This window comes from Haliaeetus albicilla, chromosome 26 (assembly GCF_947461875.1).
Source record: "Haliaeetus albicilla chromosome 26, bHalAlb1.1, whole genome shotgun sequence".
Classification (NCBI taxonomy): domain Eukaryota; kingdom Metazoa; phylum Chordata; class Aves; order Accipitriformes; family Accipitridae; genus Haliaeetus; species Haliaeetus albicilla.
This window is the reverse complement of record NC_091508.1, coordinates 18,619,162-18,646,776: the sequence shown is the minus strand read 5'-3', so window position 1 is coordinate 18,646,776 and position 27,615 is coordinate 18,619,162. Positions and strand designations below refer to the sequence as shown.

The 27,615-nt window shown below is 51.3% G+C and overlaps 1 protein-coding gene across 6 annotated transcripts in view; it reads left to right on the top strand.

Annotated features, from left to right (window-relative positions):
• Positions 1 to 25,688, top strand: part of VAV2 (vav guanine nucleotide exchange factor 2) — a 154,107-nt gene extending 128,419 nt beyond the window's left edge. For 3 of the 6 annotated variants that reach the window (XM_069770997.1, XM_069770992.1, XM_069770994.1), the window contains 22 exons: positions 610 to 678; positions 1,311 to 1,411; positions 4,894 to 4,993; positions 6,330 to 6,425; positions 6,872 to 6,940; positions 9,642 to 9,728; positions 11,392 to 11,477; positions 11,737 to 11,869; positions 12,580 to 12,594; positions 13,037 to 13,146; positions 13,746 to 13,847; positions 13,952 to 14,040; positions 14,831 to 14,847; positions 15,213 to 15,234; positions 16,508 to 16,635; positions 16,860 to 16,934; positions 17,562 to 17,614; positions 18,335 to 18,451; positions 18,559 to 18,646; positions 18,742 to 18,865; positions 22,106 to 22,260; positions 22,764 to 25,688. In XM_069770997.1, the coding sequence (XP_069627098.1) occupies positions 610 to 678; positions 1,311 to 1,411; positions 4,894 to 4,993; positions 6,330 to 6,425; positions 6,872 to 6,940; positions 9,642 to 9,728; positions 11,392 to 11,477; positions 11,737 to 11,869; positions 12,580 to 12,594; positions 13,037 to 13,146; positions 13,746 to 13,847; positions 13,952 to 14,040; positions 14,831 to 14,847; positions 15,213 to 15,234; positions 16,508 to 16,635; positions 16,860 to 16,934; positions 17,562 to 17,614; positions 18,335 to 18,451; positions 18,559 to 18,646; positions 18,742 to 18,865; positions 22,106 to 22,260; positions 22,764 to 22,811 (1,884 nt within the window). In that variant the 3' untranslated portion in view covers positions 22,812 to 25,688. Of the gene's footprint in view, positions 1 to 609; positions 679 to 1,310; positions 1,412 to 4,893; positions 4,994 to 6,329; positions 6,426 to 6,871; positions 6,941 to 9,641; positions 9,729 to 11,391; positions 11,478 to 11,736; positions 11,870 to 12,579; positions 12,595 to 13,036; positions 13,147 to 13,745; positions 13,848 to 13,951; positions 14,041 to 14,830; positions 14,848 to 15,212; positions 15,235 to 16,507; positions 16,636 to 16,859; positions 16,935 to 17,561; positions 17,615 to 18,334; positions 18,452 to 18,558; positions 18,647 to 18,741; positions 18,866 to 19,882; positions 19,970 to 22,105; positions 22,261 to 22,763 lie in introns of all 6 variants that reach the window. The other 3 variants (XM_069770995.1, XM_069770996.1, XM_069770998.1) reach the window with 2 other exon arrangements.
• The last annotated feature ends 1,927 nt before the right edge of the window (positions 25,689 to 27,615 follow it).

Sequence of the window (27,615 nt, the reverse complement as noted above, 5' to 3'; positions counted from 1 at the left end):
TTATCGCTTTGACATCCATTAAAAAAGCTTGTGAAGGCTTAGTAGGTTCTGACAGCATGTTATGGGTAGAGGGTCCTGTCTTTGGTGCATTGCATCGGGGCTTTTTTGTAGTTACAAGTCATGTAGACGTTTCTATTAATATGTATTTGTTCAGAAAGGCATTTCCAATGTAATCACATCACCGGCGCTTTTTCAAGGGCAAAATTCTAGTGAGATAATCAAAGTGCTGAAAAGATGTTTCCGAGCGCTTCCCAACTGCAGCCAAGAACTGCAGCGAGGTGAAGAAACTGTGCGCATTTAAATTCCTCTCCCCGTAGATTTAGCGGGCGAGGGGGCTGCGCCCACCCACGGGTGGGGGTCTTGCACCTTCCCGTGCCTGGAAGTGCCGCGGGGGCCAAGGGGAGCTCGGGGGGAAGATGCGCCCACGGGGGTTCCGGGCTCCTGCGTGGGTCCCTGGCACAGCCCCGTCTTGCCAAACGCGTTGTCGTTCACCTGCCTTTGCAAGTGCTTAAATTCACGTGAAGTGGGGAAAAATCTCTCACTTGCGCAGAAGGAAACTTGTTCACTCCTCTCCAGTATTTCAATTCCTTTTCCATTTACCTCTTGCAGAACTATATGAACCCACTGAGGCTGGTACTGACTCCCCAAGACATGGAAGCTATTTTTATCAATTTGGAGGTAACGGCATAGACACTGTGGCTTAAATCTTTGTTCTTTTCACAGCAGCTCAGCCCTCTTCCTGCTTAAGAGAAGGCTTTCAGATTTCACGTTAGATTTGTGCATTCAGCTGTACAGAGGTTCAGTCCTTCATGTGCTGTGGAGCTTGAACGGGTTTAGGAGATATTTTTTAACACTCAATTTTAGAGTTGCGGATTATATGAACTCTAGGTAAGAAAACAATTTTATACGGAGGATGTTCCAGGGCTGGGGCTGTGTATTTTAGCTGTACTTAGAGATGGTTTGGGCACACTGTGATGAAGGGATTTATTTCTACGCTGGTTTGCACGAGGTCTGGGTCGGAGCCTGCCCGTCTCCTCTGCTCCCTCCAGACCTGCAAAAGGGACTTTAGTACACGTGGAATCCTGGGGCATTTATCACTGTATAACCTCCTGGCGGAATTACACCCTTGCTCTCCTGGCCCTTTAGGGCTGCATCTCACCAGAATGACTTATTTTAAAAACAGCTAAAAAGAGGAAGAAAAAAGAAGAGAGAATGACTGCCTGATTAAGTAGTGAATGTGCATTTCTTTAGGCTCTGTTTGCCCACTCGCTTCGGATCTGTTTAAAGTATTGATTGTTTCATCGTTTTAGGACCTAATTAAAGTGCACTTCAGTTTCCTGAGAGCCATCGATGTCTCTATGATGTCTGGAGGAAGCAGCCTGGCAAAAGTGTTTCTGGAATTCAAAGAGAGGTAAAGGAAACCCAGTCTTTAGGCAGCTCCAGTTTTAATAGATATGGGTTAATATTTGCAGGGTCCGTTTCAGAGTTTGGAACAGAAATGCCTGTCACAGCAGACCAGTTTTGCATCCTCTGCAGGTAGATGCTCTCAGGCAGCCGAAACATCACTTGGTGCCGACACTTAAGCAACCAAATCCAGCCACAACCGTGTCTGGTCACCCAGGGGCAGGGGCTGGGACATCTCCTCTCTGATCAACCTGGCTAAGTCACTGTGGCTCCCGTGGATGCTTTTTCATGCAAGCCCCTGTCTGCAGCGGAATTTTGCTGGGCTCACAGCATCCCATATGAGACCGGCTGTTTTGCAGGCTGAACGTAGAATGCGTTTACAGGGATGTATCAGAGGGGCTAAAGAGAGGAATGCTACGATTACGGCGAGTCGGGATGGAGTAAAACCTCACTCGCTTTCAAGGGTTTAGTGTAGTCTTCTCCTGCAAGCAGCAGCGGGGCTTTGAGGGCCTGTGATGTGGTAGGATGACTCCTTTGCAGGGAAGGCTTTGCTCTGGTTAGATCAAAGTGATTGCTCACTTTAAAAAAATCGCATATTTGGCACTGCTCTTGTCCTGCACCTATTGCATGATGAATAAATGTAAAAGTTGCTTTCGCAAACATAATAGATTCTGTGTTTTGGCAGCTGCAAGCAGGAGTACACCAGAACACAAAGATAAGGTTAATAAAAGCCTTTAATATCCTTAATACTAATCAAAGGCCTGATTCATTGTGGAATCGTGCCAGGGTGTTATTTCACTGTGATTAAACCAGTGTCTAGACACAGAAATGCCATTCAGAAGTCAATAACTCCAGAAATACCATCTGCATTAATAATACACCGTAAGGTCACATATTCATCATTCACAGTGCCTCTTTTTAGAAAGGGAATGTTTTCTGGATTATATAAAAAAAAGTTTTCAAAGAAGAATGCAAATACTTTAAAAATACTCATAAAACTCAGGTGATTTTGATCTCCTAATTCCTGGCTCAGCTCCGTGCATGCTGCTGACTCTGCTCGGGACGGAGCTGTGCAGGCAGGGAGCAGGGATGGGACGCAGGCAGGAGTCGTGGAGGTGACATTACTCCTCAGAGAGATCCGTATGGCTGCGTGGGAGCATGAGGCTTATTTTTGGGCTGACAGCCTTTAAATAAGTGTTTGGTTCCGTTAATTTGCTGGTGGGAGCTCAGCAGAGCCCTTGTAGCTGATGGGTTTCATGCAGGTGGGTGAACAAACCGACCCAGTTCCTAATGGAGTTTGCAAGCAGCTTTTTAGGGGACCTAAAAGCCTTCCTGAGAGGCGAAAGAAGGAGCCAGACTGACGGCTGGCGAGGTGGCGATGGTGGCTCCGAAGCTGCGTTCAGCCCATGGGGGTCTTGGGGACCTCAGTGCTGTGGGAAACTGGTGTTTTTGGGGAGTTTTGGCTTGGAGAAGACCCCAAAACCAGGCTCTCGGGGATAAAGAGTTTGGAGCAACCTGGTCTAAATAGGCAGGGTCCTGTCCCACGTCAGGAAAGACGATGATACCACATTTTACAGCAAGGCAATGGGGGTGCGGGAGGAGAAGGTGAGCTCAGCTGGGGAGACGGTCTTGTCCCACCAAGAAGGGAACATGGACCTCCAGAGTCCCCACTTGGTCCCTGTATATAAGACTTTCCTCCATCAAATGTATTCATGACAAATAGCTCTTACTTCCCTACGCATCCTCAGAGACGTCCCAGCCAAATGATGTATTGCTCCTCCGCTTTGCAGGTTTGGGGTTTGGGTTTTTTTTTGGAAGGAAATATTTTGTAAATCCCTTTTTCTGAAAGCCGGAGGTTTGAATTTATGCTCCTGAAGCCTCTTTGAAACTCTCCAAGTGCTGGCAAGGTAGATATTATTGTGCATGTTCAGAAGTTGTCAAGGGGAAGAGGCAGAAGAATAATCTGTACTGGCTGCTGCTTCGCCCGGGACTGCGGCTCCCATAAATCTCTCTATTCAGTTCCCTGCCGGCGTCTGAGAGTCCCGCGTTTACGGAGCGACACCGGGTCAGGTGCTCCCAGATCATCTCCATCGAGAGACGAGGCCCCGAAATAATGGATGAGTTGCAGCGTGTGATGGAAAATGTGTCTTATCAGCAGCAATACAGTTAATGGGAAGGAAGGGGGGGAAAACCCAAACCTGTCGTGCAGGATTAATGACTGAACTGGAGGAAAAAGGGGGAATCCACAGCAAACTGCTCTGTTTGTGTCAGGTGTTTAAATTTATAGCCCGGTGTGTCCATACAGAGCTTCACTGTGTTTTCAAAGGCTCTGACAAACTTCTTTTCCCAAATTACCCAGTCTCTTGATCTCTAGCTCCCTGTGGCCCATCCTGCAAGGAGCAATGAGCTTTCTAAAACGTGTCCTTGGGTTTTAAGGGGATTTGAAGCCTCTCATTCTCTGATGAGGTGCAAGTTATCAACACCCACATCCATTCTGGGCATGTCTCAAGAATCAAGAGTTTCTTGCCTTCTTCCTTACTTGGTGAAATACCCAGAAACCCCCAGAGAGAGGGGCACAACTCAGCCACGGTGGTGGCAATCATTCTTTGAGCTGTGAGCAGCTGTGACTTGGGAAATGAAGGCTTTTGGGGAGATGAATACCTGGGCTTGAGCGAGCTGCATTCAGAAATACTCTAAGGAAATGGATTTTTGTTGTCCTTTAGTCTCGAAGCGCATCCCTGTCCTGCCTTCACAAGCCCTGGTGCTAATCTGGCACAGCTGGAAAACTGGCACGTGGCCATCAGGGCGGCACGGCGCCTATCGAGACATCAAGGGGATTATGGCAATGATGTAGTCATGAGAAAAAGCCAACTCGCAGCCGAGGAGCCACAGGGTTGGATTGCCAGGGGTTCAGCGCAGACCCCCTCCTCGTGTTTTCGTTAATCTGCAGACCCTTGTGGGGGTCGGAGCCGCTCCCCGGGAAAGGCGAGCACCAGCGGTGACCGGTGGCTTGGGAAGGGATGGGGCCCCAGGTCATATCTGGGCTGTCATACCTGGGATGCGGGTACCTCTTGTAGAGCCACTTTGTAACCTGGTCTAGGAAAGGTCTTTCAGTGTGGAGCTGGGTTTCCCTTTATTATCGTGGTGCTCCGAAAGCACAGCTCTTGGGGAACAGTGGTTAAATATATCCCACTCGGGAGTGGAGGGATGAGCCATCGTATCTCCAAAAATGGGCTCCTTTGGCCGCTCGGCCCCTTCTGCTTATCATGAGCTGAATCACCCCCACGGGCTTCAGCTCTGGAAACTTCAAAAGATTTAAATGTTAAAAAGCCGTACAGTAAAAGAGTGTTAATACTTTGCTAAGCAGTTATATGGGGGAGTAGCTGTTTGCCTTGTCCTTTCACTGTATATAAGTATATATATCTTTTATAACAGGTTATAACTGCCAGCAAGTGTTTCCGATTAAATTTGTGATTTCCCCCTCTACAGGCTGCTGATTTACGGCAAGTACTGCAGCCACATGGAGTACGCCCAAAACACGCTCAACCACCTCCTCACCAACAGGGAGGACGTCAGGCAGAAGGTGGAGGTGAGCGGGCAGGGGACATGGGGGCCAAGTTCTGTCCACCCCCCTCGTCACAAGTTTTGGAAGGACTTGCTGGAGCTGAGAACGGCGTGCTGGGCATGTTTGGTTTAGCAAGAGAGGGGAGGGATGTGGGGGTGAGTCTGTGCTGCCCAGAGAGGGGACAAAGCTGGCTGTTATCTTGTCCTGATCCCCTGCTTTCCCCTTCATCTCCCCCCGAGACATGCTCTCTGTCCTTCCTCCCCCGAGTTTATCCAAGTTAAAACAAGCCAGGTGACTTTATTAGAGTGGGATTGGCTGTGGACAAATTCCTCTTTGAGTCACGCAGGGAGACCCAAAGGCACTGAGCATCCCTGAGCTGGGAGCCGTGTGGCTTTCCAAGGTCACACGCAGCATCAGGGACAGTCAGAGGCAAACCCGAGTCCCAGGTGAATGCCCAGATTACTCCCCTGTCCTCCCTCCCCAGCGTAAAGGCTTAGTGTAAATAGGGGCTGATCCAGATATTAGGTAAATCAAAGGAGCCCCAGAAGGGATGCATTGTTTGAGCTGCTGTTTTTACCCAGCTTTGATTCCTGCTTTGGTCTTGATGCTAATCTGAATTTGCTGGGCTGTCTGTACACGTTACCTCATTTTCTGCAAACGCTCTTTGATTTTCCATGCAAAAGTAGCAACCCAATTCAGGGATAAAACTGCATTTCATAATTTTTTAAAACGTGTTCTCTGGATCGGTGGCTGTAGCATCCAGTTGCTCCCATGCTTTTCCTTTCTCTCCCTCCCTCGTGGCAGCTCCCCTCGTCTTTCTGGGGGGGCACACAGGGGGTCTCAGCCAGCGCAGCAGAATCCCCTATCTAAATGGGTCTGGGCGAAGGTAACAGTCGCAAAACTTCTGCGATCACATTAGCTCATCTTAATGACTTAATGCTTATCAGCAAAGCCACAGCAACTGTCTGCGTGCCTGCTCCCAGCCCTCACAAATAAAATGCATTAGTTCAAACCATCGAGGAGGTGAGTTAAGCTAATGCGTTTCATTTGACATTTCCCGAGGTCTGAGAGCATTTGTGTGCTCCCCTAATGAGCAGTATCTCATTAAGCTGGAGTAGCTCAGTTGCATGAGAATGTCTGTATTTTTGGGTCCAGCCCCTGTGTTTTATTCCTCGAGAACCTCCGCGGTGGGAGCCCTGGCCCCAGCTGGGTGCGTGCAGGGACCACGAGCCATTTGTCATCAGAACTGAGTTTACGGAAGGAAAACGTAACAGCCATGGGACACCGGAGGCTTTTTCTGTGGGAGAGCCATTGTTTTCCCCCAGCTGCTTCTCTGCTGATTCATTGATTTCTTTAACAGGAATGCACACTAAAGGTTCAGGACGGGAAATTTAAATTGCAAGATCTGCTGGTGGTTCCAATGCAAAGAGTTTTGAAATACCATCTCCTTTTAAAAGTAAGTATTTCAGCCTTGGCACTTCTCTCCAGCTGCCATCCTCGTTGTAGCACCTTTTGGCTTTTACAGTGGAGAGTGAATCATTGCCAAATGCAGAGGGTTTTTTTTTTTTCTCCTCTTCAAATGAAATAATTACTAGAGCTACTTAACACGACATAATATTTGTGCTGTCTCTTAAAGTACGGTGACCTAGGGTAATTCTGCACTTGTTAGCCACGAGAGGCAGTTAATGAATATAAAATAAGCTTGCATATAATCTGATTATGTGTGAAATTCCTCCCGTCAACTCCGTGTAACAGATCTCCCGAGCACCAGCCGCTTGGCGTGTTCCCCGTCCTACGGCTGCAGCCGCAGCCGCCTGCCCTGGCATCCCTGCCACCAGCCTGGCAGCAGGCAGCCGTTGCCCGTGAGCACACCCACACTCTTTTTTTTAATTATTTTTCCAGGAGCTGCTCAGCCATTCATCAGACCGACCAGAGAAGCAACAGCTGAAGGAGGCTTTGGAGGCGATGCAGGTACGGGAGGATGAGAGCGGCAGTGGGGCTGCATGGGCTTGGGAAGCATCACAGCGCCGGACCCTCTGCTTCTGTAAAACAAAAACTTAGATGGAAAAACCATCCAACAGCCCGAGGGAAGGCAGCGTCTCCTCCTTTTGGACATGCATGTATATATTGATTGCCAGTTGATGCGATTGCTTTGCAGCAGATCGGTAGTCATCGCTGTTATCTTCCTCTTTAAGCAGCTGAGGAAGCGGGTATTTGTTGACAAACTACTACTTTTCACTAATTACTATTGTGTGTATAGAGGCTGTGCCAGATTCGGCTCTTGTTTTTGCTGGGAGGGATCTGGAGGAGCTCCAGCCGTATCAGCAAGTTGGGGAATATTGCAGAAATGGGAGCCCGTGCCCGCGTCTGTGCGGAGCATTGCCTGCACGCTGTTATCCAGGCGCTGGTTGGGAATCCTTTTATCCAAGTATTTTTTGTTGTTAAGGGGAAAATTCTCTTTCCACAAATGAAGACTTCTGGTGTCAAAATTTTGCTTTGTTTAAAGTTTTTTTGAGCTTTCAGCTGAAACCCCCAAGATCTTAGGAAAACCATCAGCAGCAAAAAAATAAAATCATCCAAATGTTTTCTGACTTGGATACATATACCCCCGCACACTCACACTGTGGGATCATTGTCAGCAGAATCTGACTTGAGGATGATCATTAAATCCAGGTTTTGTGTCTGGAGAGCACTGCAGGATTCATCCCTGGGCTTGCTCCTGTGTTCTCAGGTCGCTTTGTTTTCTCCCTTTGAGCTGCAGCTTTTGTAACAACACTGCATTTCCCAGCACTTACATAAGTTGGGTGACCTTTTCAGCCATTCTCCCTGCAAGCCCGGGGATCCAGAGCCGATATATAGGTCGCTTTAAAGTTAAGGTTGTTTGAAGGACGTTGCATTCGCAGCCCGCTGCTGCACAACACATGGCCGTGGCCTCAAATGAACACTAAACCTGGTGACAGTTATTAAACTCTGCTTATGCCTCATAATATGGCACCCACCAATACCACTGCTAATAAATAAATGTATATATGCTCCCGCTGCACTGCAATCTCAGCATTTTTTGCAGGAAGCTGCCCATAGCCATCAGTGAGGTTTCTCTGTTTCATCGCCCCATCGCCAGGAATGCGCAGGTGCAATTCAGACCGCACCGGGCTCCGCAGGGGCATAGGAAGCTGTGCAGTTTGATTTTAATTGATCTGTAAACCAAGGCTTAACTTACAAGTAATGTTCTTCATCACAAATCCAGCCTTTCTGTCTGCGGTGGTGGTAGGCGGCAGACGTTGCTGCTGTCTGGGGCGAAAGCCGTGCAGGGGGGCGAATAGACCTATGTTTCCCAAAGGGATTCACCTCCCTTTTATTTTGCATAGGTAGTTGTTTGCACAAAGCAGGGGCAGGATTTGCTCAAAAAAATTGCACATGGGGCTATTTGGTGCAGGTACTGACCCTCCACCTGACTGCACAGAACTGAGCCCCTGGGTGATGGTGGGGGCGAAGCAAGTTCCCACTTAAATCCCGCAGCCCCAGTTTGCGCGTTGCTGTCCCTGTTTCAAGTCACGGTCGACCCTGGGATTGTGTTTCCAGTTTGCATAGGAGACAGCCAGTACAGGAGGGAGCAAAAGCTCAAGCACGATGGAAGATGCTGCTTCATAAGGCTTTTGGTTTTGTCATTGTTCATAACCATCCCTGCCGCCGGCCCGGTGGGGTATTTTGTGATGTTATAAGTATTGTCACGTAGATTTGTGATTATCATCTGTGATTAACCCTTCTTATGTTGGGAAGCTGAGGAAGGTCTGACCCGGAGGGGATGTCTTCAAAAATCCCGTGTTCAGATTTAATCCAAGTTGACAAGAGCTATTGTTGAGGACAAGGAGGCAGGGAGCAGACAAGAAGCAAGCAGACACAGAAAATACGCTCCGAAGGGTGTAAGAAGTTGTTTGAATGGAAGGGATAGGGTTCTTTCTCTTTGATGGGTCAAAATTTGGGTAAGCAAAGAATTTTTCAGGGCGGAACAAGCTCCATCGAGTGTCTCCGTATTTCACAACATAGCCTTTGTGTGGTGGGAGATGCTGGAGGCCCAGAGGTGTTGGAGATGGGGATGCTTTCGCGGGGTGTCCCCGGGAAGGACGGAGCGTGAGCATCCCAGCGCTCTCGCCAGTTCGGGTGCAATCCGGAGCAACTGAGGCAGAGCCAGGTCAAACGCTGTTCACAGCTAACGTGCAGCCAGGTGTCCAAAGCAGTTATTTTACAGATGTGGATGTTTTGACAGCAGAGACTGGCTCGCAGCTTTTGTATTCGGGGGGATGAAGGGAATTACGGTGATGAAAGCTGGGAGGGAAGGATGCTGCCGGGCGGAGGTGCAAAGGCAGGGGATGCTGGCTGTTGGCCCCGGCTCTCACCAGGTAAAAGCCATGGGTCGGGTTTGCTGTGCTGCACTGGATTCATGCATTGCCCTCTTCTGGGAAATGATAAAAATTGCAGCACTTGCCTGGTTCAGCAGTGGAAGCACAAAAAAACCTGTGCTCACGGTGTCCCGGGCTGCTGCTTGAATCCTGGTCTGACTCCTGAGAGCGGAGGGGAATGCAGCTTCAGGGAGCCAGGGTCGTGTTTTCTGTTTTGGTAAGGTACTAGTTGAATCTGGAAAATAAATATCAATATTTGCTTTTCTTTTAAGGACTTGGCCATGTACATAAATGAAGTAAAGAGGGACAAAGAGACTTTAAAGAAAATAAGTGAATTTCAGAGCTCTATAGAAAATCTGGTAAGTTGGAAAATCCTCTTGCTCCCAACTTTAATTTGATTTGCTTTTTCTGTGCAACTACTACTGAATCTGATGTGCTACCTAAGAAAGATCCGCGTGTGTTCGGATAGTCCCTTGTCATTGACAGTGTTTTTGCTGGCAGTCCAGAAGTGGTTGCTATATTACAAAACTGATTTGGCTGTGATGGAGAGTGACTTCTTTTGGTGGTGTTACACTGAAAAAGTTTCTCCAAATTTTTCTCATCTTATTAGGGCAGGGAGGACCCAAGAATTCCCCAAGTAAGCTATCTGTCTGCTATTTAAAATGGGTTTTCTTTTGCTGTTAAGAGGACAGAGATTAACCGAAAGTGTACCAAGGCCCATTTGGAGAAGGGCACATGTAAAAACGCAGCTAATCCCCAAAATCTCAACCAGATATTTTAAGGAGAATCTCATCCTCCAAACTCCAGAGGTATCAGTCAGTCCCATTACTGTGCATCAGCCCACCCCGTGCAACCCATTACTTACTTTAGCCCCGAACAAGCCCATTAATTTGATATTCAGTGGCAGAGCTTCAAGCTAACGAGCTTTTTCCCCAATTTGGGGGGGGGGAGGGCTGGTCAGCTGCGGGTGCAGCTGCTCCACCGTCATGCTTTACACCGAGGTAATGCAATTTTGGGGCTGACACCTGAGATGCTTCAAAAGGGCTGATGGAGGGAGATGCCGGGGGCTGCCCACCCCAGGGGCTTCCCGGAGGGGTCCTGGGTTTGGGGGACTTTAAGCCTTGGCTTCATTTGAAAACAATGAACTTTTAATGGATGGTTATTTAACAGACAGAGAAAAAATCCTTCATTTTCCAGTGAAATCTGCAAAAATTCTCCAGTGGGATATGGGCTGTTGTGGCTCACAGGTTTTGATTGAAGCAGTCATGATAATCCTGATGGGTGCGAATAATCAGACATCATGCTCTGTAAAAATGGGAATGTAAATGGGGTCATGAAACAGCCACTTCTCTTCCTTGCAGCAGCCAGAGAGCAGGTTTGACATGCGGGAGATTAGATGTTAGCAAAGCAGTCACTCCCGTCTGCAGATCAATCCCACGCACGTTCTGCTTGGGGTTTCCTTTTATTGTACCGGGGGGGGATGTTTTGGAGCGACTGGTGTTATGTATACAGAGCCCACATGAAATAATTACGGACTATACACATAGCTGTGTGAAATATTTATTTTCCTGACCAGTGGTGATGCTTCACAATATTTTTTTTTCCTGTAAGAGCTGTGCAAGGGGACTGATTTCCATGGCTTGGTGGCCATGCTGTACCGAGCAATGTTTGCAAGGGCTTTTGAGCTGAAAGACAAACTGACCAAACCCTTGGGTTGGGTTCCAGCCTCCGCAAAACCTCCAGTCTTGGTTCAGGATGGGAATCAAAACTACAAGAGCCCTGGTTCTGGTTTTGTAGAAACCCCTGGAAAATATATTATTTTGTGAGGGTTTTGCTTTCTGGATCCCAAACGTTGCAAAAATGCTTTGACTGCTGAGCCTTGGAGCTTCGGCAGCTCGAGGCAGGGCTGGTGGGGATTCTCCCAGCACGCCATGCGATCCGGGCAGTTTTTGGGTTTCCACCTCTCCAAAAGCATTGTCCCAGCCCTGGCTGCGGATCTCAGCCTTGCTTTGTTTTCTGCAGCAAGTGAAGCTGGAGGAGTTTGGGAGGCCGAAGATCGATGGTGAGCTGAAGGTCCGCTCCATCGTCAACCACACCAAGCAGGACAGGTGAGTGAGCAGCGGCGCTCAGAAGTTTTCCCAAACTAAATGTGTCTTCATTTGACGATTCGCTTTGTGCTTATTTATTCAGTTATTGGCTAGACTAGCACTGTCAGAAACCACCATCGATGTGAAATTACAGCACAGTTAGAGCATCGAGCTGCGCTGGCTGGGAAGCGCTGCAGAACTTTCCAAATAGTTCCCCTTGAGTGGGGGCTTTAATGAGATGTTTGACTGGGTTGCTTGTTTATTTGCTTGCTTTGGGCAGGTATTTATTTTTATTTGATAAAGTGGTGATCGTCTGCAAAAGGAAAGGATACAATTATGAGCTGAAAGAAATTATTGAGCTGCTCTTCCACAAGATGACTGATGATCCTATGAATAACAAGGACATTAAGAAGGTAGGTGGACCAGGGATTAGCTCTGCTGGAGAGCATTTTGGAGCTGTTTTGGCCAGTCCTTGGGTAGTACGTTCCCATTAGCTTTTTAAAATAGAAACAGAGCTTGCAAAAAAGCTGGAAAATAAATGCTCAGCTTTCAGGGCAGCCTTACAGAGCATTGAGAAATGTTTATGGATGTGGGGCTGGGCTTGATCCTTGACCTCCATCCTTGCAAAACAGCCCAGAAGAGGCTGGGATATTTGGAGTTAGGAGAGAGGAAGCTGCTCCCTGCTTTCTGGCCCGCCGGCAGCGAGGGACTGGCAGGGAGCAAACGTCAGACGGGGTGGAGAGGAGAGCCGCAGGGAAGGTCCATCCGGATGCTCTCGCTCCCAGGAGTCACGGGGTGGAGGAGCCTGGAAAGGCAGCGTGAGCGTTGCCGTCCAGCCTGCCAAAATCGGCACTCGGAGCATGGTTACCACTGAACGAACATCATTTTGCAGGTGGTTTGAGGCTTAGTCGGCAGCCAAGAAGGAAAACCTCCCAGCTATGGGTTTAGCAGAGACCCATTAGCTTAATCCCCTTACATGCAATGGGAAGAGGTATTGTACAGATGGGATAAGTGATATTTGAGTAAGAATAGCCAATTTTGCCACTTGGATGCTGAAGAAATGCTGCTGGCTTTATGTTTTAATGAAATATATTTCCACTTTTGCTCTCCTATGCTTTCCTAGTCTCATGGAAAAATGGTAAGCAAAGCACACAATTTTCTCTCATGTTTTTCTGTGCAGTGTTGTAATGAGACAGGTAGAGCATATGCGCAGTGGGCAGGTCAGATGTTCCTCCTGGGCTGTCAGTTGCTGTCAGGGAGAGATATAATGGCTGGGGAGGATCCACTGGAGCAGAAAAATCTGGGTTCTCTCATCTGCCACCATAAAATCCTATTTGGCCCTAGTGCACAATGCCAAGCTGATTCAGGCATCATTAGTTGTGATGTGTTAGAGAAACACAGAGCTCTTCTTCCTCCTTCCCTGCTGTTACCTTTGCAAAGGTTCAGCAGTCCTTCAGAAGAAGGGACGGGGCAGGCACTGAAAGCAGTTATTTAGACGCCTGAATAAAAGCGCAGTGAGTTTTGCTGCTCAGTTGTTGGGAGCGTAGCGGTCTGATCAGCTCTCTCGTTTTCTCTTGCAGTGGTCATACGGCTTCTACCTAATTCACCTTCAGGGGAAGCAGGGCTTCCAGTTCTTCTGCAAGACGGAGGAAATGAAGAGGAAGTGGATGGAGCAGTTTGAAATGGCAATGTGAGCATGAGTGGTTGCTCTAGCCCTGGCGTGCAGTTGCCAAGCACGGGGAAACTGTGTCATGGACCAGCAGGTCACTGGAGACCAGCTCCGGTAGCAAAGCCTGTGATGGGGAAGCTCGCGTGGGCTTGCTGGATGGGTCCCTGTGCAAAGGGAGCTTGGGTCCAGCGTGAAATCATCTACCCTGAGCGTCTGCACCAAAGCATGGGTGGTACATCTCTGAAATGACACCTCGCCGTGGTGTCAGGCCACGCGTGAAGCGCTGACCTGGGGCTGGAGGAAGGCGTTGCAGGAGGAGGGCTGCTGCTGCGGGGACCGGTCCTGAGCAGAGCAGGGTTTGGCCCCGCGCTGGTGGGTCTGGGCTGTTGATTGACTCGGGCAAGGGTGAAATCCGTGAATGTTGTCCCACGGGGAAGGTTGAAGGGCAAAATCCTCTCTCTGCACAGTCAAGCCCTGAGTCTGCTTTCACACTTGATTTCCTACCTGTCCTTACGGTTTCCAAACTTTGACTGAAGTGCAAACAGGAGCTGCTGTGACAGGCTGCGAGTGCAGCGTGACTCATAGGGACAGGTTGATAATGCCCTGGTCCTTTTCCTTAGGTCCAACATAAAGCCAGAGAAAGCCAATGCAAATCACCATAACTTTCAGATGTACACATTTGAAAAGACTACCAACTGCAAAGCCTGCAGGATGTTCCTAAGGTGAGCAACATCCTTCCAGTTTTTCTGCATCTTCCTTAAAACACAGGAAGAAAATCTCAAAGCTGAGGCTGAATTAGGACTTTCTGACTTCTTTTTTTGTACAGAGGAACCTTCTACCAGGGCTATCTTTGCCCCAAATGTGGAGCGGGTGCTCATAAGGAGTGCTTGGAGATCATTCCTCCCTGCAAGATAGGTGAGCTATTTCACATCATTAGCAGTTTGTGCCAAGGAGGTGCATGTAAATGATCTGAAAGATTTGCTCTATAAAGCACTAATGTTTGTTAACACGTAACAAAATCTAAGTACCCTGCCACCCGCCTCCCAGGGCTGTAATTTGCATTGGCTGGTGGTCTGAAAAACAAGCAAGCCAACCAAAAGCCTCAAAAACAGAGAGATGAATCCCATGTATGTCAGAGGACGGCAGCAGGTCTCTGTACTAGGTGGGATGCACCCAGCCCTCGTCCTGGGAGGGCATTTAAGAGAGATGATGAGTTCTTCATCAGAAGACATCGGTTAGTGAAAGCGGGAGGGTCCGTGCCAGGGATCACCTTTCCAGTGAGGAGAAACCTCATCTCCAGATCCCAAAAGCCCCATAATATGGCAAAAATTTGAATCCTTGGTCTAAATCAGGCAAACCTGTGACTCGCCTCTGCTCACCTGGGTCAGAGCCCTGGCACTGCTCAGTGCCAGGGACTGTCACGGGGTGGCTTCAGGGAGGTTTTGGGTGAAGAGTGGATGGAGGAGGAAACAAAACTGCAGAACTTTGCACAAGTGAGAAAATGTCCTTGTCCGGCTCCAGTCCCTCCCTGGATCTTGCCCACCCGGTGCAAAGTGATGACTCGAGTGACCCCAGCCTCTGCTTTGTGCTTCCTCCATCAAGTTCAAGCACTGATGCCTGTTTATTGATACTCACAGCATCAAGAGAAACAGAAAATGGGGGCTAACTGTTAAATTAACCACTTATTTCATCATTTCTCTTGCAGGTTCTTCAGCAGACCAGGTATGTTGTTTGATGGCCCTTTTCCTGCATCCCCCTCTGCCTTGGGCAGAGCCTGTATCCTTGCCCGGTCCGGGTGCGGGCAGCTCATGGGAAGAGCCAGCACCAGCCTCAGGGGGGGTCCAGCAACCTGGGAGGCAGGACTGGAGACCGATGGCCTCTTCTCCAGCCTAAAACTGGCCCAGTTTGTGCAGCACCACAGCTCTCGGGGGGGTGCCAGCACCCAGCAAGGGCGAGCACCATGGGCTGGGAGGTACCGGGGGGGGTTTGGGACAGGGTTTCTCATCCCAGTGGCTTCGGGCGGGTGCTCGTGGAGACAGCTGAGACCGCCGAGTCCTCACGGAGACTTTTTTCCTTTCTCTTTGCAGGATTCACTGAGTGCTGGACCTGGTAAGGGCGTTAGTGTATTGCAGGAGGGCAAGCAGAAAGTGTCTTGATTGTGGCTGCAGGTGTCCCTAAAACTGAGCATGTGGGAGGGAGAAGCTCCTTCCAAAACCACAAAGGAGCATTAGCAGCTGCAGAAGGGTCCTGTGCCACCCTCACGGCAAGCGATGGGGTGCTGAGGTCTCTCCTGTCCCTGCTCCCCAAAGCAGCAGGTCGGGTCTCCTGCGGGAAGACCCAGCTTCTCCCTGGGCTCAGCCCTCGCCCACCGCGGCCACCAGCACCGCGTCGTTTCGTCGGCTGCATTCGTGCCCCTGGCCTGCTCTGCCTTGCGAGTAAAGCTTCTGCACCCCGCACCCGTCATCGAGCAGAGCCTGCCGAATTTCCTTGGGCCAGATCGTCCTTCAAAGCGGACCAAACGCGTTCTGGCAGGGAGGCTTGTTGCTGATGGGGAGCATCGTCCTGCCGGCGTGTGGCCGGTGTGCTGCAGGGATGCGCGGCTCCAGGCGCTGCCCTCTGATGGGGCTGTGAGTCGTGATGGTCGCTGCAATTTTTTTTTTTATTTTCCTTTGCTTAAAACTAGCCTAGACGGAGTGGTGGGCCTGCCCTGCCCATGCTCTGGCTCGAAGGAGAAGGAACAATTTGTTTTTGTGCTTTTTCTGATGAAAGGAAAGCCAAGCCTGGCAAAAAGAAACCTGAATCAAATTGGTGGTTAAAAAAAAAAGCAAGTACAGAGTGCTCTCGCTGGGCGGGGAGAGGCAGAGGTGGGGAAGCATTCTGAAGATAAACACTGTGGTTTTACTGCAGTTGGGGAAGCTTATTTAATGTGCAGTTGTTGGCAAGACAACTGGACTTTGACTGTGAGCTTCAGGGGCGTTTGGGTCCTGGGTCTGGCTGAAGTTCAGTGGAAGGCGAGTGTTTGCTGGTCCCTTTTGCAATCACGGGTGTCACCGCTGAATCTGGTGGGGTTTGGTGCCGGCCGGGCATTGAGGTTCAAGTCCAGGTGCAGGGCTGGAAGTCAGAGCTTTGGCTTGGCTGGGTCCTTTTTGGGTTTATTTTTGCTCAGGGAACTCAATCATCCATGTAACTGCGGGAGCCAAGACAGTTCGCTGTGGGCACTGTTCCTTTCTGCTTTCATGCTTTCTGCCCCAAAATCCTGCCTGCTGGTGCCGCTAGATTCGTGGTTCACAGGATAAGGAACAACAGCCTTCAGGAGGGGTATTTTTGTTATGTTTTTTTCTAACAGGGACTAGGTGATGAAACTGTTTTGCTTCTCTCCCAGGTCCTAAAATGGTGGTGGTTCAGAATTACCACGGAAACCCAGCCCCCCCTGGGAAGCCAGTGCTGACATTTCAAATTGGGGACGTGGTTGAGCTGCTGAGGGGGGACCCCGACTCGCCGTGGTGGGAGGTGAGAATGATTCCCCTCTGGAAATTCCCAGGAAGTTTTAAACCAGTGACTTCTGCATTGGCCCTTTTATTTGTGGGCTTTCCCAGAGCACAGGGATGTGCTGGGGGTTCAAAGCCGGGGCCAGGGGAGCTGTGAGGCAGTTTGGAGCCTGTCCCCATCCCTGCACGACAAAAACACTGCAACCCCATGCACGTCCCAATCTGATACCCTGCTTGGCTTTGCAGGGGCGGCTGCTGCAGACGAAGAAGTCGGGTTATTTTCCCAGCTCGTCAGTAAAACCCTGCCCCGTTGATGCGAGGGTAAGTGCCGAAGAGGAGACGGAGCCTGGAGTGCCGGGGTGGGTGCTGGGGGCTGTCACAGGAGGGTGCTGCTCCGGTGGTGCTTGTCGCTCTTCTCAGCCTTCTGCTTGAGACCCTTGGTCCTTCCAGTAAGCCCCTGGACTTTGAATGTGGCCTTTTACTGTGGCTGAATTAGCGAGGAAGTGGATCCGTCATCCCATGGTTGCAAATGTCTGGCCAAGTTGGTCTCAGCCCCGTTCCCAAGGTTGGGGTTGGTGCGACCAGGTCCAGGCTCCGTTCCTTCTCTGCAGAGCTGACTCGGGAGCAGAGTACTCAAGATCAGTCACAGTACAGGAAAACTGCATATTATTTCTTTGGTTTTGGGGTTTTTTTACTGTGTTTTGTAATGCTGTCAGCTGCTTCCCAATTAAAAAACGCTCAGGTAAATGAAAAAACGCTGCGTGCTCATCACAGCTGGGAGGCTGAGAGAGAAGTGCTCAGCTGCAACACTGCCCTCCGCTGCCGAAGCCAATAATTCAGAAATGGCTTGGCAGATGAAAACCCTCCCGTGAAGAGGAGCGTCTCGCCTGCGGTCTATAGCCCGATGAGACGCTGGCTCATCAGTAATAAGCAATGCTCTCTTTGCAGCCTCCCAACAGCCGGCCGCCCTCGCGGGAGATAGACTACACAGCGTATCCATGGTGAGTCCCTTCGTCTGGCCATAAAGTTATATCGACCTTGCCTTTTAATTGTTACTTTGTCAGGAATCTACCCTAATAATGAATTATGAATGCAGGCTCGCAATGCTTTGCATCCCGCCTCCCCTGTGGCCCCGCCGCAGCCGCTGCAGTGGCATTTGGGTGTTGAACCCTGGTGCAGCCCTTGCAGGGTCAGTAGGGATTTCTTCACTGATGGACAGGGTCAGAGGCAAAAGGAGAGATGCTGGTTTCTCTTTCCATTTTCTGTGCCCGGAAAACCATTTTGGGAGGAAGGAAGCAATTCCTGCCTCGGTGGGAGGGTCTGCGCTTGGCTTGCCTCCTGCTCCTTCCCTTCAGCTCCAGCCGGGTTTGCAAATTCATGAGTTTAAATTATCCCCACTCCCCAGCTCTCGCTGAAGCTTTTTTTACCTGGGGACCGATTCCCAATTAGTGGGATTTTCTAGGTGTAAGGTACGTCAAAGGGAAGAGGTTGCACACTGTGTCGCTCACCCTCTCTGCTCAGTGGCTGAGCAGCTTCTTCTAGATCTTGGGGCACTTTCCTTTCTGCTCATGAAGTTTTGGATGAGACCTGTTTCCCTACTTGCCTTCTCAAACTTCATGCCTTTAAAAAAAGATGTATCTTTCTGTCTAAAACATGCCTATTTTAAAGATATGCATTCATTCTCAGTTAATTAAGTTAATTAATTAGCCTCTGGGCTTCAGGTTCGCAGGGAACATGGAGCGGCAGCAGACGGACAACCTGCTCAAGTCTCACGTCAGCGGCACCTACCTGATCCGGGAGCGGCCGGCCGAGGCCGAGCGCTTTGCCATCAGTATTAAGTGAGTAATACTTAATTTAGTAATTTAGTATTGCTCGCTCGCGGAGGGCGAGACAGGGCTGGAGCACGCAGCTACGTTTTCTTGAGTGCCTTTGCTACCCGTCGCAGGTTCAACGAGGAGGTGAAGCACATCAAGGTGGTGGAGAAGGACAACTGGATTCACATCACGGAAGCCAAGAAGTTTGAAAGCTTGCTGGTAGGTTTTTGTAGCCCCTTTTGAGCGTGTGCACCGTCCCTGCAAGTCACGCAGAGGACGGTGGAGACACCTGGGTGCCTCTCCATCCTTCCCAGGAGCTGGTCGAGTACTACCAGAGCCACTCGCTGAAGGAGAGCTTCAAGCAGCTGGACACAACACTGAAATACCCCTATAAATCTCGGGAGCGCTCTACCTCCAGGACATTCACCCGCTCTCCAGGTAAAACCCAGCTCAGCCGCGCGAGTGGGTGCCGTTAAACTTCTGATGGGAAATCTCACCCTTTCAATAAGGTGTAGGAGCACCGTCTGGACGAAGGGATTTATAGCTTTGCTCTAGGGCTTGAGCCCCCCAGTTTGTAAACGAGTGTCCTGCTCGGCTGGTGGCACTTTGAGGACGGGTCTCAGAGGAGGTGGTGGGATCGGGGGGGTCCAGCCGAGCTGGGGCTGCCTGGCACTGCTCCTCCGAGCTCATGCGGCATTGCGGAGCGGGTGCAGCCGCCCGGGGAGAGCTTTTGCTGGGGGAGGCTGGTTTCCCTCTTGTGGTTTTGCACCCTGTGCTCGGGGGTGGTTTGCCACCCCCTGGTCCTGCTGAGAGAGGAGCTGCGGCTGCAAGGGCAGCCCCTCCACCTGCGGGTTGTTGAGCAGAGACGTGATGCTCTGTTAGCGGGATAGATCGTGTCTTACCTGCCCACGTGAGTTGTTGTGTGTGTGTTTTAATGGATCCGGTTCCAGTGTGACTTGTGATGGTTTGAATCCCAGTGGGACTCCTTTAATGGAGATGATGGGAGAAATGGTAAGTCTGTGCCTAAACTAAGAAAAAGAAAAAAATGGAAACAAATGGAAAGCAAAATGTGCATTAGTGCAAAATGTTCCATTTTGTCTAAAAGCCTGAGTACAGAAATAACTGCTTTGTGGGGAAAAATGCATTTTTGAAAAATTTTTCCATGGTATATTTTAAAAAGATACTGAAGGAAGATAGTTTTTAAAAGTTGATTAAATATCCTTTTACATGAAATACAACCCTAGGATGACTTTTGAGCCCCCACGCTGGCTGCGGGGCTGCGACCTGACCTGCTGCTGGCTGTCCCAGCTCCAAGCCCCTGCGCAAGACCATCCGCATGCTTTGCCCTTTACTTCTCCGTCGGCTTTTAAAGTGTTGTGCATTATAATTTTTTTTTTTAATTTCCTTTTTAATGCGTGTTCTGCCTCTTTCTGTTTCTCTCTAACCTCTTTGCAGCCTCCTGCGCTTCCTACAACTTTTCTTTTCTCAGTCCTCAGGGCCTCAACTTTTCTTCTCAGAGCTCCTCCAGTCCCTTCTGGTCAGGTACCAGTGCCTCTCCCCACCGGAGAGACCTGCCGCCTTTCCCAGGCTGCAGCATCCCCAGCTTGAAAGCCATCACCAGCGGGACCTGCAGGGTCCCCGCTGTCCCTCCATCACTCGCAGGCAGTTCAGGGGGTCCCCAGTGCTGCCCTGGAGCACAGCCTGGAAATAAGTTAATTTAACCAAGGCTTGGCTGGAAGCAAAACGCACTCCCCCGTCTCCCCAAAATTAAGGCAGGGAGAAGATGGAGTTGTCACTATTTGAGAAAGGGGGCTAAAATTAATGAAAAAGTGAATCTAGCACATTGGGATCTCATGATGTACTTCAAGCTCGACCTGTTTATCCTGTGTGTTTCACCAAACGAGCATTGGCATCACACCATCTTCCAGACCATTTCTTCTTGCTGTACAAGGAGAACATCTCAATGTCCGGCAGTTTTTGAGCTCTGGTGTCTGAGGCTGCTCAGGAGCCCCTTGCTGAGAAGGTCGGGGGGGACCTGGGCTGTCAAATGTAGTTTGGGGCTCAGCCTCCCTGCAGAGAGCGCAGTGCTGCTCTGGCCTTTGAACCCCATTGATTAAATGTGTTACAGACCGGTGTCTTCCTCCCTGTTTGGCAGGGATCAGAGCAAAATCGTGCCAGTTCGTTTCTTCCTGTTTAAGCTTTTCCCTTTCAGTATTTTCTTTAGGCTGGGCAGGGAAAATCACGGGCAAGGCCACACGTGCTTTCCTTGGTGCTGTGTTCGGGAAGAACACTTAACTTTTCAAGGTATTAGAACATAATTCTGGGGATTTGGGATCCTTTAACTGCATAGAAAGTATTGAAGAAAGTAATTTGTGCAGCAATGGGCTCTGAGCAAGCTCCTGATGAAAGAGTTCAAAGCTGCCGTGATTCTCGCTCCGTTCTCCAGCCTGGCTGCGTGGCGAGGACGGACGAGTCTTCCAGTGATTGCACGCTGTGTGTCTGGACCGTCTCCATCGCCATTCTCATCTCCTTCCATCCCGAGAGCTGAAAACCTGGGCAAAGCTTTTCCTCAAACTTAGTTCAACCTCGGTTTGCAAACTTTTAGAATTTAAATTAATCCTTGAAACTCCTGGGACAAAAAAGGGTAGCTTCACCAAAACACGACGTCCCTCCAGGGTGGGGGTTTTGTTTTTTTGCAAACTTCAGAGGACGTGCATTCTTCTCCTCCTCTGCCCATCCCATCCCTCCCACCTTTGCTCTCCAGCCCTCCTTCTCCCTGCCCAAACTATGGGGCAGGGAAGCTGAACATTGCCCCTGCCTTACCTCCCACACTGCTGCTCCTCCTTGTACCTCCCCCGAGCATCCCCTACCTGAAGCGATGGAGATCCGTGGTGCTGGGGCCGTGCTGGTGGAGGTCGGGTCCCGGGACAGCTCACGGGGCTATACTTCTTATGACAAGCTGTTGGTCAGCGTTAGGGTTTGCAGGGTGTTTTTGCACTTTTTAGTCTGTTATGGAACCAAGTTTCCAAGGGCCCTGGCTTCTCCCTGGCAGGGACAGGAGCAGGGAGGATGGTGGGTTTGCATCTTGTTCCTCCCATGTCAAAACATGAGGGTTTTGCTCAGCATCTCTAGGAGAATCCAATCCCAGTAACTCAGTTTTTCAAAGTAGTTTAAATACAAGCTGTTTGCCAAATCTCCTTTTCACAAGGTGGTCCCATCAGGTGCTGGGAGCTGTGTGGCAGCCAGACCTGACATTAATGGTGGAACAGGATTTTTCCATGATTTCATTGTTAATGATCGTGTATTCCTATGAAATCTTTTCTTTCACCACCTCCTTCCCTTCTCACAAAAGTGTCCCTCACCCCAGCGATCCCCACCAACGGGGTCACAGCCCCTCCTGGACTCTCCTGGTCAGCAGAGAGGGGCTTCCCAAGCCCTTAGAACTATTTAAAGCCCAGCAGGAATCCAGTTTAACCCCAACCGCCCCAGTCCATGTTGGGCTGAGCGGTTCGGATGAGGCCAGCCCTGCCATCTGAGCTGCTCCGGCTCATGGCGTTGCAATGGGAGCCAGCGCCGTCGTGGAAAACCCAGGTTGAACCTCACCAAGCTTTCCCCAGGCTTCGGCCGGTCCCGCACGATGGGACGGCTCCCGACTCCTTCTGCTTTGTCCCCTCGCAGTGTTCACCCCACGGGTCATAGGGACGGCGGTGGCACGATACAACTTTGCGGCGCGGGACATGCGGGAGCTTTCGCTGCGAGAGGGTGACGTGGTGAAGATCTACAGCAGGATTGGCGGGGACCAGGGATGGTGGAAGGGGGAAACCAACGGAAGAGTGAGTGCAGCCGGATAATGTCCCGTCCCGTTTCTGCGGCACGCGGTGCTCCCCGCTCTCAACGTGCCCAGCCGGAGCAGAACCTGCTGTCAGGACAGCAACAGGCAGGGGGACATGTCCCACTCCTTCTTGCTCTTTTCTGGCTTTTGGGTGGGCGTTCTTCTCACGAGAGCCACCGCAGCGTCGCCGGTCGGTGCTGTGTGACAGTGACGTGCGATGCCCGGTGTCCCACGGAGTTTGTAGCACTGGGCACAGATTGTCATGTCCTAATCCCTTATATGTTGCGGATGACCCGTGTGTCTGAGGCAATGTATAGTTGCTAGCTCCGTCCCAAATTAGGGTAACGGCTGCACTGCACCGTGCGTCGGGATGTGGGCGCATCCAGCACCATACAAATGGATCACCGGGAACAGCGTGTGGCAGAGGGGGAATAGTCCCGGTGACGGCACGGGAGGTCCCTTGAGCTCCCCAGTCTCCAGCTCACCTCTCCGCTTCCCTGACAGGTTGGCTGGTTTCCCTCGACGTACGTGGAAGAAGAGGGGGTGCAATGACTGCGGGGATGTCTGATGGAAAGTCATCGAACGCCCAGAGCGAGCCGCTGCAGACCGTGCACACTTGTCCCGACGCCCGCAGCTCCCCGTGAGCCGTGGCCGGACACGTCCCAGGACTGCTCTCGCAGACTCTTTAGCAATCCGTTCCTCTGTACAGTGTGTGTGTGCGCGCGCATCGGGGCCGCCGCCGGCCTCGCTCCTGTTACGTGTATAGAAGATTGATGGTCTGTCGGATAATGTTCGTGTAGCAGCTGCAGAAGAGTCCCGGGAAAGCTGCGCTTCCCTGCATGGACAGAGCTTGAAAGACTCTGTGCGGTGCCCACCAGAGGATGGGGTCCTCCAAACCTCTTTTACTAAAGGTCTTTTAAAAGCCACTGTGGTGATGGTGGTGGGAGGGTGAGGCTGAAGGTTTGTGCCCGGGTGGGTGCCCGGGGAATTTAGGGTGTTTCTAAGGGGAGGGAGCGACTCGGCCCCAAGGAGATGATGCGGTCCCCCTGCCACGCTGCTCGGGTGGGCTCCCCGGGTCAGGATTTTGGCAGTCTCCCTGGTAGCCACGCGGCAGCGCCTGGCAGCACCGTGCTGCGGCTGGGACGAGGGGGCAGAGCGGGGATACCCGACCCGGGAGGAGGAAAGGGCTGTTGCTCGTCTCTGAAGGATGCCAGCTGCGAAACCAGGAGTGCATTTCGACCATCAGACATAGGCTGGAAGTGGACCTCCAGGTCAGACAGGAGGGGAAAGAGCCACTTTGGCATCCCAAGCCCGTTTGCTTTACAACCACCTTCGGTCCCACCAGCCTTGCTGCGGGCGGAGGGGGCAGCCCAGGGTGCAGGCTGGTCCCACTGGTGAGCAGGAGGTCTCGGCGCGTTGCAGGACTGGAGATGCACTTTGCCACACAAGGGTTTTGGAGGCCACCAAGGCATCGGGTACATGCAGAGGAGCGGACACGAGTGTGTGTCCGTGGGTCTGTCCTGCCCTTGCTCCCAGCTTGGTCCTGCTGCGGGCAGGACCCCCTCCCTCTCCGAGCCAGGCTGATTTTTCTTGCAGCCGTGACACATCCCACCTCGCTGAGTTCAGGGGGGCAAACCCACCTGAGTAAGGGCTACTGGATCAACTCCTGATTTTTCTCGCTAAGTTGTGAAAGCATCTCTTCTTCCCCAGCTGTGTGCACTTTTGGGGACTGTGAGCGTTGCCCCCTCTTCCTCCCACAGGCTGTTACTGCTGCTGCTGTCAAGTAAAGGTCCGTCTGTCTTGGCGTTGCCGCTCTGTCCTGAGCACCGTCCGTCCGAGTCTGTTCTTTCCAAAGTGCAGCACTCGTGGTGGGTAGGCAGAGCTGCCAGGTGGAAATCCCAGCCATCGTCTTCTGCTGGGCACCAGCTTTGCTCTCCAGCTCCAGAATTTCCTTCCAAAGTGCAAATATGTACAAACCCGCATGTGGGTGTGTGACAGGGAGCAACTTTCCTCTATCCAGTATCTGAGCTGGAGGAGATGCCCTCCAGCCTCTCTGGATAAGTGGAATTTTGAGCTGGTGCTTCCGTGCCCTGACGTTTTTCCCCTGGGACTTGGGGTGGTCCTGCCCTGGGACACTGCGTTCCCGGTGCGGGCTCTTGGCATCGCGCTGGCGCGGGTCTGGGAGACGCCGGCGTAGGGTGGGCGAGCGGTGCCGATGCTCTCGGTCCCTGGCACGGAGGTACCACGGCTGCATCCGAAGCCTTGCGGCAAACGGAGCAGCAGTGCCCTGCTTGGGATAATAAATGGAAGAGTTTGGGGCTCTTAAGGAAAAGGGGAAGATATTAATTTGAAAATTAAATGTCGCTCGGTGACAAGCCCAGAGCCGCCCTGCTTTGCTGCCCGTTCCTCCCGGAGCCTTGCGAGTGCCCCCGCTCTCGGTGCCAGGGGGGGAGTGGGGTGGGTGCAGCCGGGGTCTGGCCGGGGCAGATGCACACGGGGGGTCTTGCTCTGCGAGGTGACGGGGACACGGAGGGGGCTCGGGGCTTTTCCCAAGGTACTGTTTGGTGCTAACCTCTCCCGGCCAGCCCCTCGGTGCTCAGCTCGGGGTACGCTCGAGGGGGAGCAGCCAGCAGGGAGCTGGCAATGCCCTGCTCCTCCCGGGCAAAGCAAAGGGCTTCGCTCCGTTTCCCGGAGCTGTGGGCGTATTTAGGGTGGATGAGATGCACGCACACACACACCCGAGACAAACTCACGACGGCTCGTGTTATGCCTCAGATCCTAAAGCCTTACGCGACCCTCCTGTTTAACGTGGCTGATTTTGTAAGGCGGCGAGGGCATCCCTCTGGAAGAGCCCGTCCTCTTGTCACGGGGACCACGGCACCGTCTCTCCCTTACGCCCCAAAGGGATCCCCGACCTCCGCCGCTGCCTGCGCTCCCCTCCCAGCCCTGCCAAATCCCCCTTCCCTCCAGAGAGCCCTCCCTCTCGTGTTTACTGTTGTAAGAAACTTGTTAAAAATATTGTTTTGTTTGTAAGTAATTATTCAGCCATTTGCCACAATATATATCTGTGAATAAGAAAGGGAAAAGTTTTTTTATGATGGTGAGAAAATTGTATATATATTTTAGTTCATCGCAGATCATTCAAAATTGCAATGGGATACGTTGGAAAATAATATGTAAATTCCTTGGGTTTTTCCTTTGCACTGCACTAACTGGGGTAGGGTGGAGGGGGTTTAAAGATAAAACTGTTTATGGAATAGTTTATAGCTGGGAATTTGGAAATCATTTGGAATAGCTTGTAATGCTGGAATAGAAACTTTAGCTGCTACTTAGAAACCCTTTTGCATGTGGTTTTTCCAGACCCTTTTAAGTTACAATACATCAAAGTAAATTCCACAACAAAAAAAATAAAGTGTAATTTTGCTGATAGGTTTTTTTCCAGCCATGGTTTTTACTGCAGCTTCAGGCTTGTGTCAGGTTTCTTGTCACTAAAGCCTCCTCGGCCGCGCTGGGGCCGGAGAGGTGACTTGGTCAGTCCGGGGGAGATGCGTGCTCGTGGGGACGGATCCTTTCCGATTCCTGCCGTGAACCGTAAGCGTTCGTACCCCTTCCAAAACTCAGAGTAAATGAGTAAATCCTCCCTGCAGTGCCAGACAGGGCTCTTTGCAGTGAAGCACTGCTGAAGCCAAGAGTTCCTTCTTCTTGTTTCTGGAGCAGCTGCTTCTCGTGCAGTTGTCCTGCGCTCCTGCCAGGCAGCTTTCCTGGGATTTCTCTCCCTGCCCGAGCTGAACCGCTGCAGGGTGAGAGAAGGAGCATGATTTTTCACGGCTTTTAGTCACTCCCGAGTATCATATTCCAGAATCCCACTGGGCCCTGCAGGCAGCAGCATTTTCCAGAGCAATAAAAGAAATTGCACAGTTGCTTATAAAATACCTGAGGCGTTGCTGGAGGTTTCACCCCAGAGCAGCGACACGAGATGCCACTGTGAGCTGCCATGTCATTTAATTAATAATATTAATTTTTTTCTGCTCTTGGAGTCCCCAGTGCTTTTTCCTTCTCGCTTCAACTTTCACAGGGTCAGCTGAAATGGGCTGTAGCAATGAGCCGAGGCGTTTTACTCGGAGAAGCAGGACATGAGCTGGGCACTAACTTTTGGATGCTGATTTGGAAAGAAGCTGCTCAGCCAGGTATTTAGCCTTGGCCGAGGTCATGACCCCTGCCTGGGGTAAACCCTTTCCCCGTTGTTACTGTTCAGTCTCAGGGAAGCTCTCCAACATGCACCATGTATGAAATACCAGGTTTTGGTACCTGGGTGCTCTCCTGCGGGCGATGAGCATCGGCCCAGCCCTGAGTGGGTCGGGCATCGCCGTCAGATGCCCATGGCGAGACTGGGCTGCAAAAATGCAGCACTAGAGCCTGGAACTGACTGATGGCTGGAAGAGCAGGTAAATGCAAAAATCTGGTTCTGTGCAAGGTCCTGCCTCTGGGGACATCCCTGCCACCCCAGGGGCTGGCTCCTCGGTGGCAGCTGGTGACATTTAACCCTCGGGGGGTGGTTGGAGCCGGCAGCATTGCAGTCTCGGCCAGGTGGGTGCCTCCACAGCCGGCTTTGCTCAGCTCCACGTCCAAACCTCCTCCTGGGGTTTGCACCCACGCGAGGTCTGACGCCTCGGGGATAAATGGGGCTTTTATTGGCCGTGCCCAGCCACAGCCAGGCACCGTAACCCGACCAGGAGCAGCCTTCCCAGGGGCATTAACAGGAGAATAAATCTTCAGCCATGGCCAGCACAGCTGGCTCCAGCCCTGCACAGACCCCAGCCTGCCCCAGAGAGGCGATGCACCAGACACAGGTTTTCTTTTTTATTTATTACTATTTTTTTTCCCCAGCAATAGCAGCTGCTGACATAATCTCCCACATTAGCTGGGCTCGCCAGGGCACTGCCTCTGCTCTGAGCAAACACGGTGCTGGGGGTGGTTGCATTTGCTGGCTGCCCTCTGCAAACAGCAGGTCCTGATCCCTGCCACAGAGTGTGACAGCCACCCTGCGATGTCCCTGGGGCTGGACCTTGAGCATGCCCCGTGGCCACCGTGGCCTGTGGCCAGCCAGCCTGTGGCCACCTCCCTCTGCCACCTCGGCCGGTCCCTGCTGCGAGCAGGCACGTCAGCTGGGCGCAAGCTCCGGTGCCACCCAGCTCGGTGAACCCCAAAACAAGGGTCCAAACCGCTGTGCAATCAAGATGGGGAAACTGAGGCAGGGGATCGCCAAGAGCAGAGCTCAGAAAAGTTCTGCCCAGCAGGACTGTGTGGGATCGAGCTCGCTTTTGGTTTGGGGTCATGCACCAGTAGTGCTTTCTGA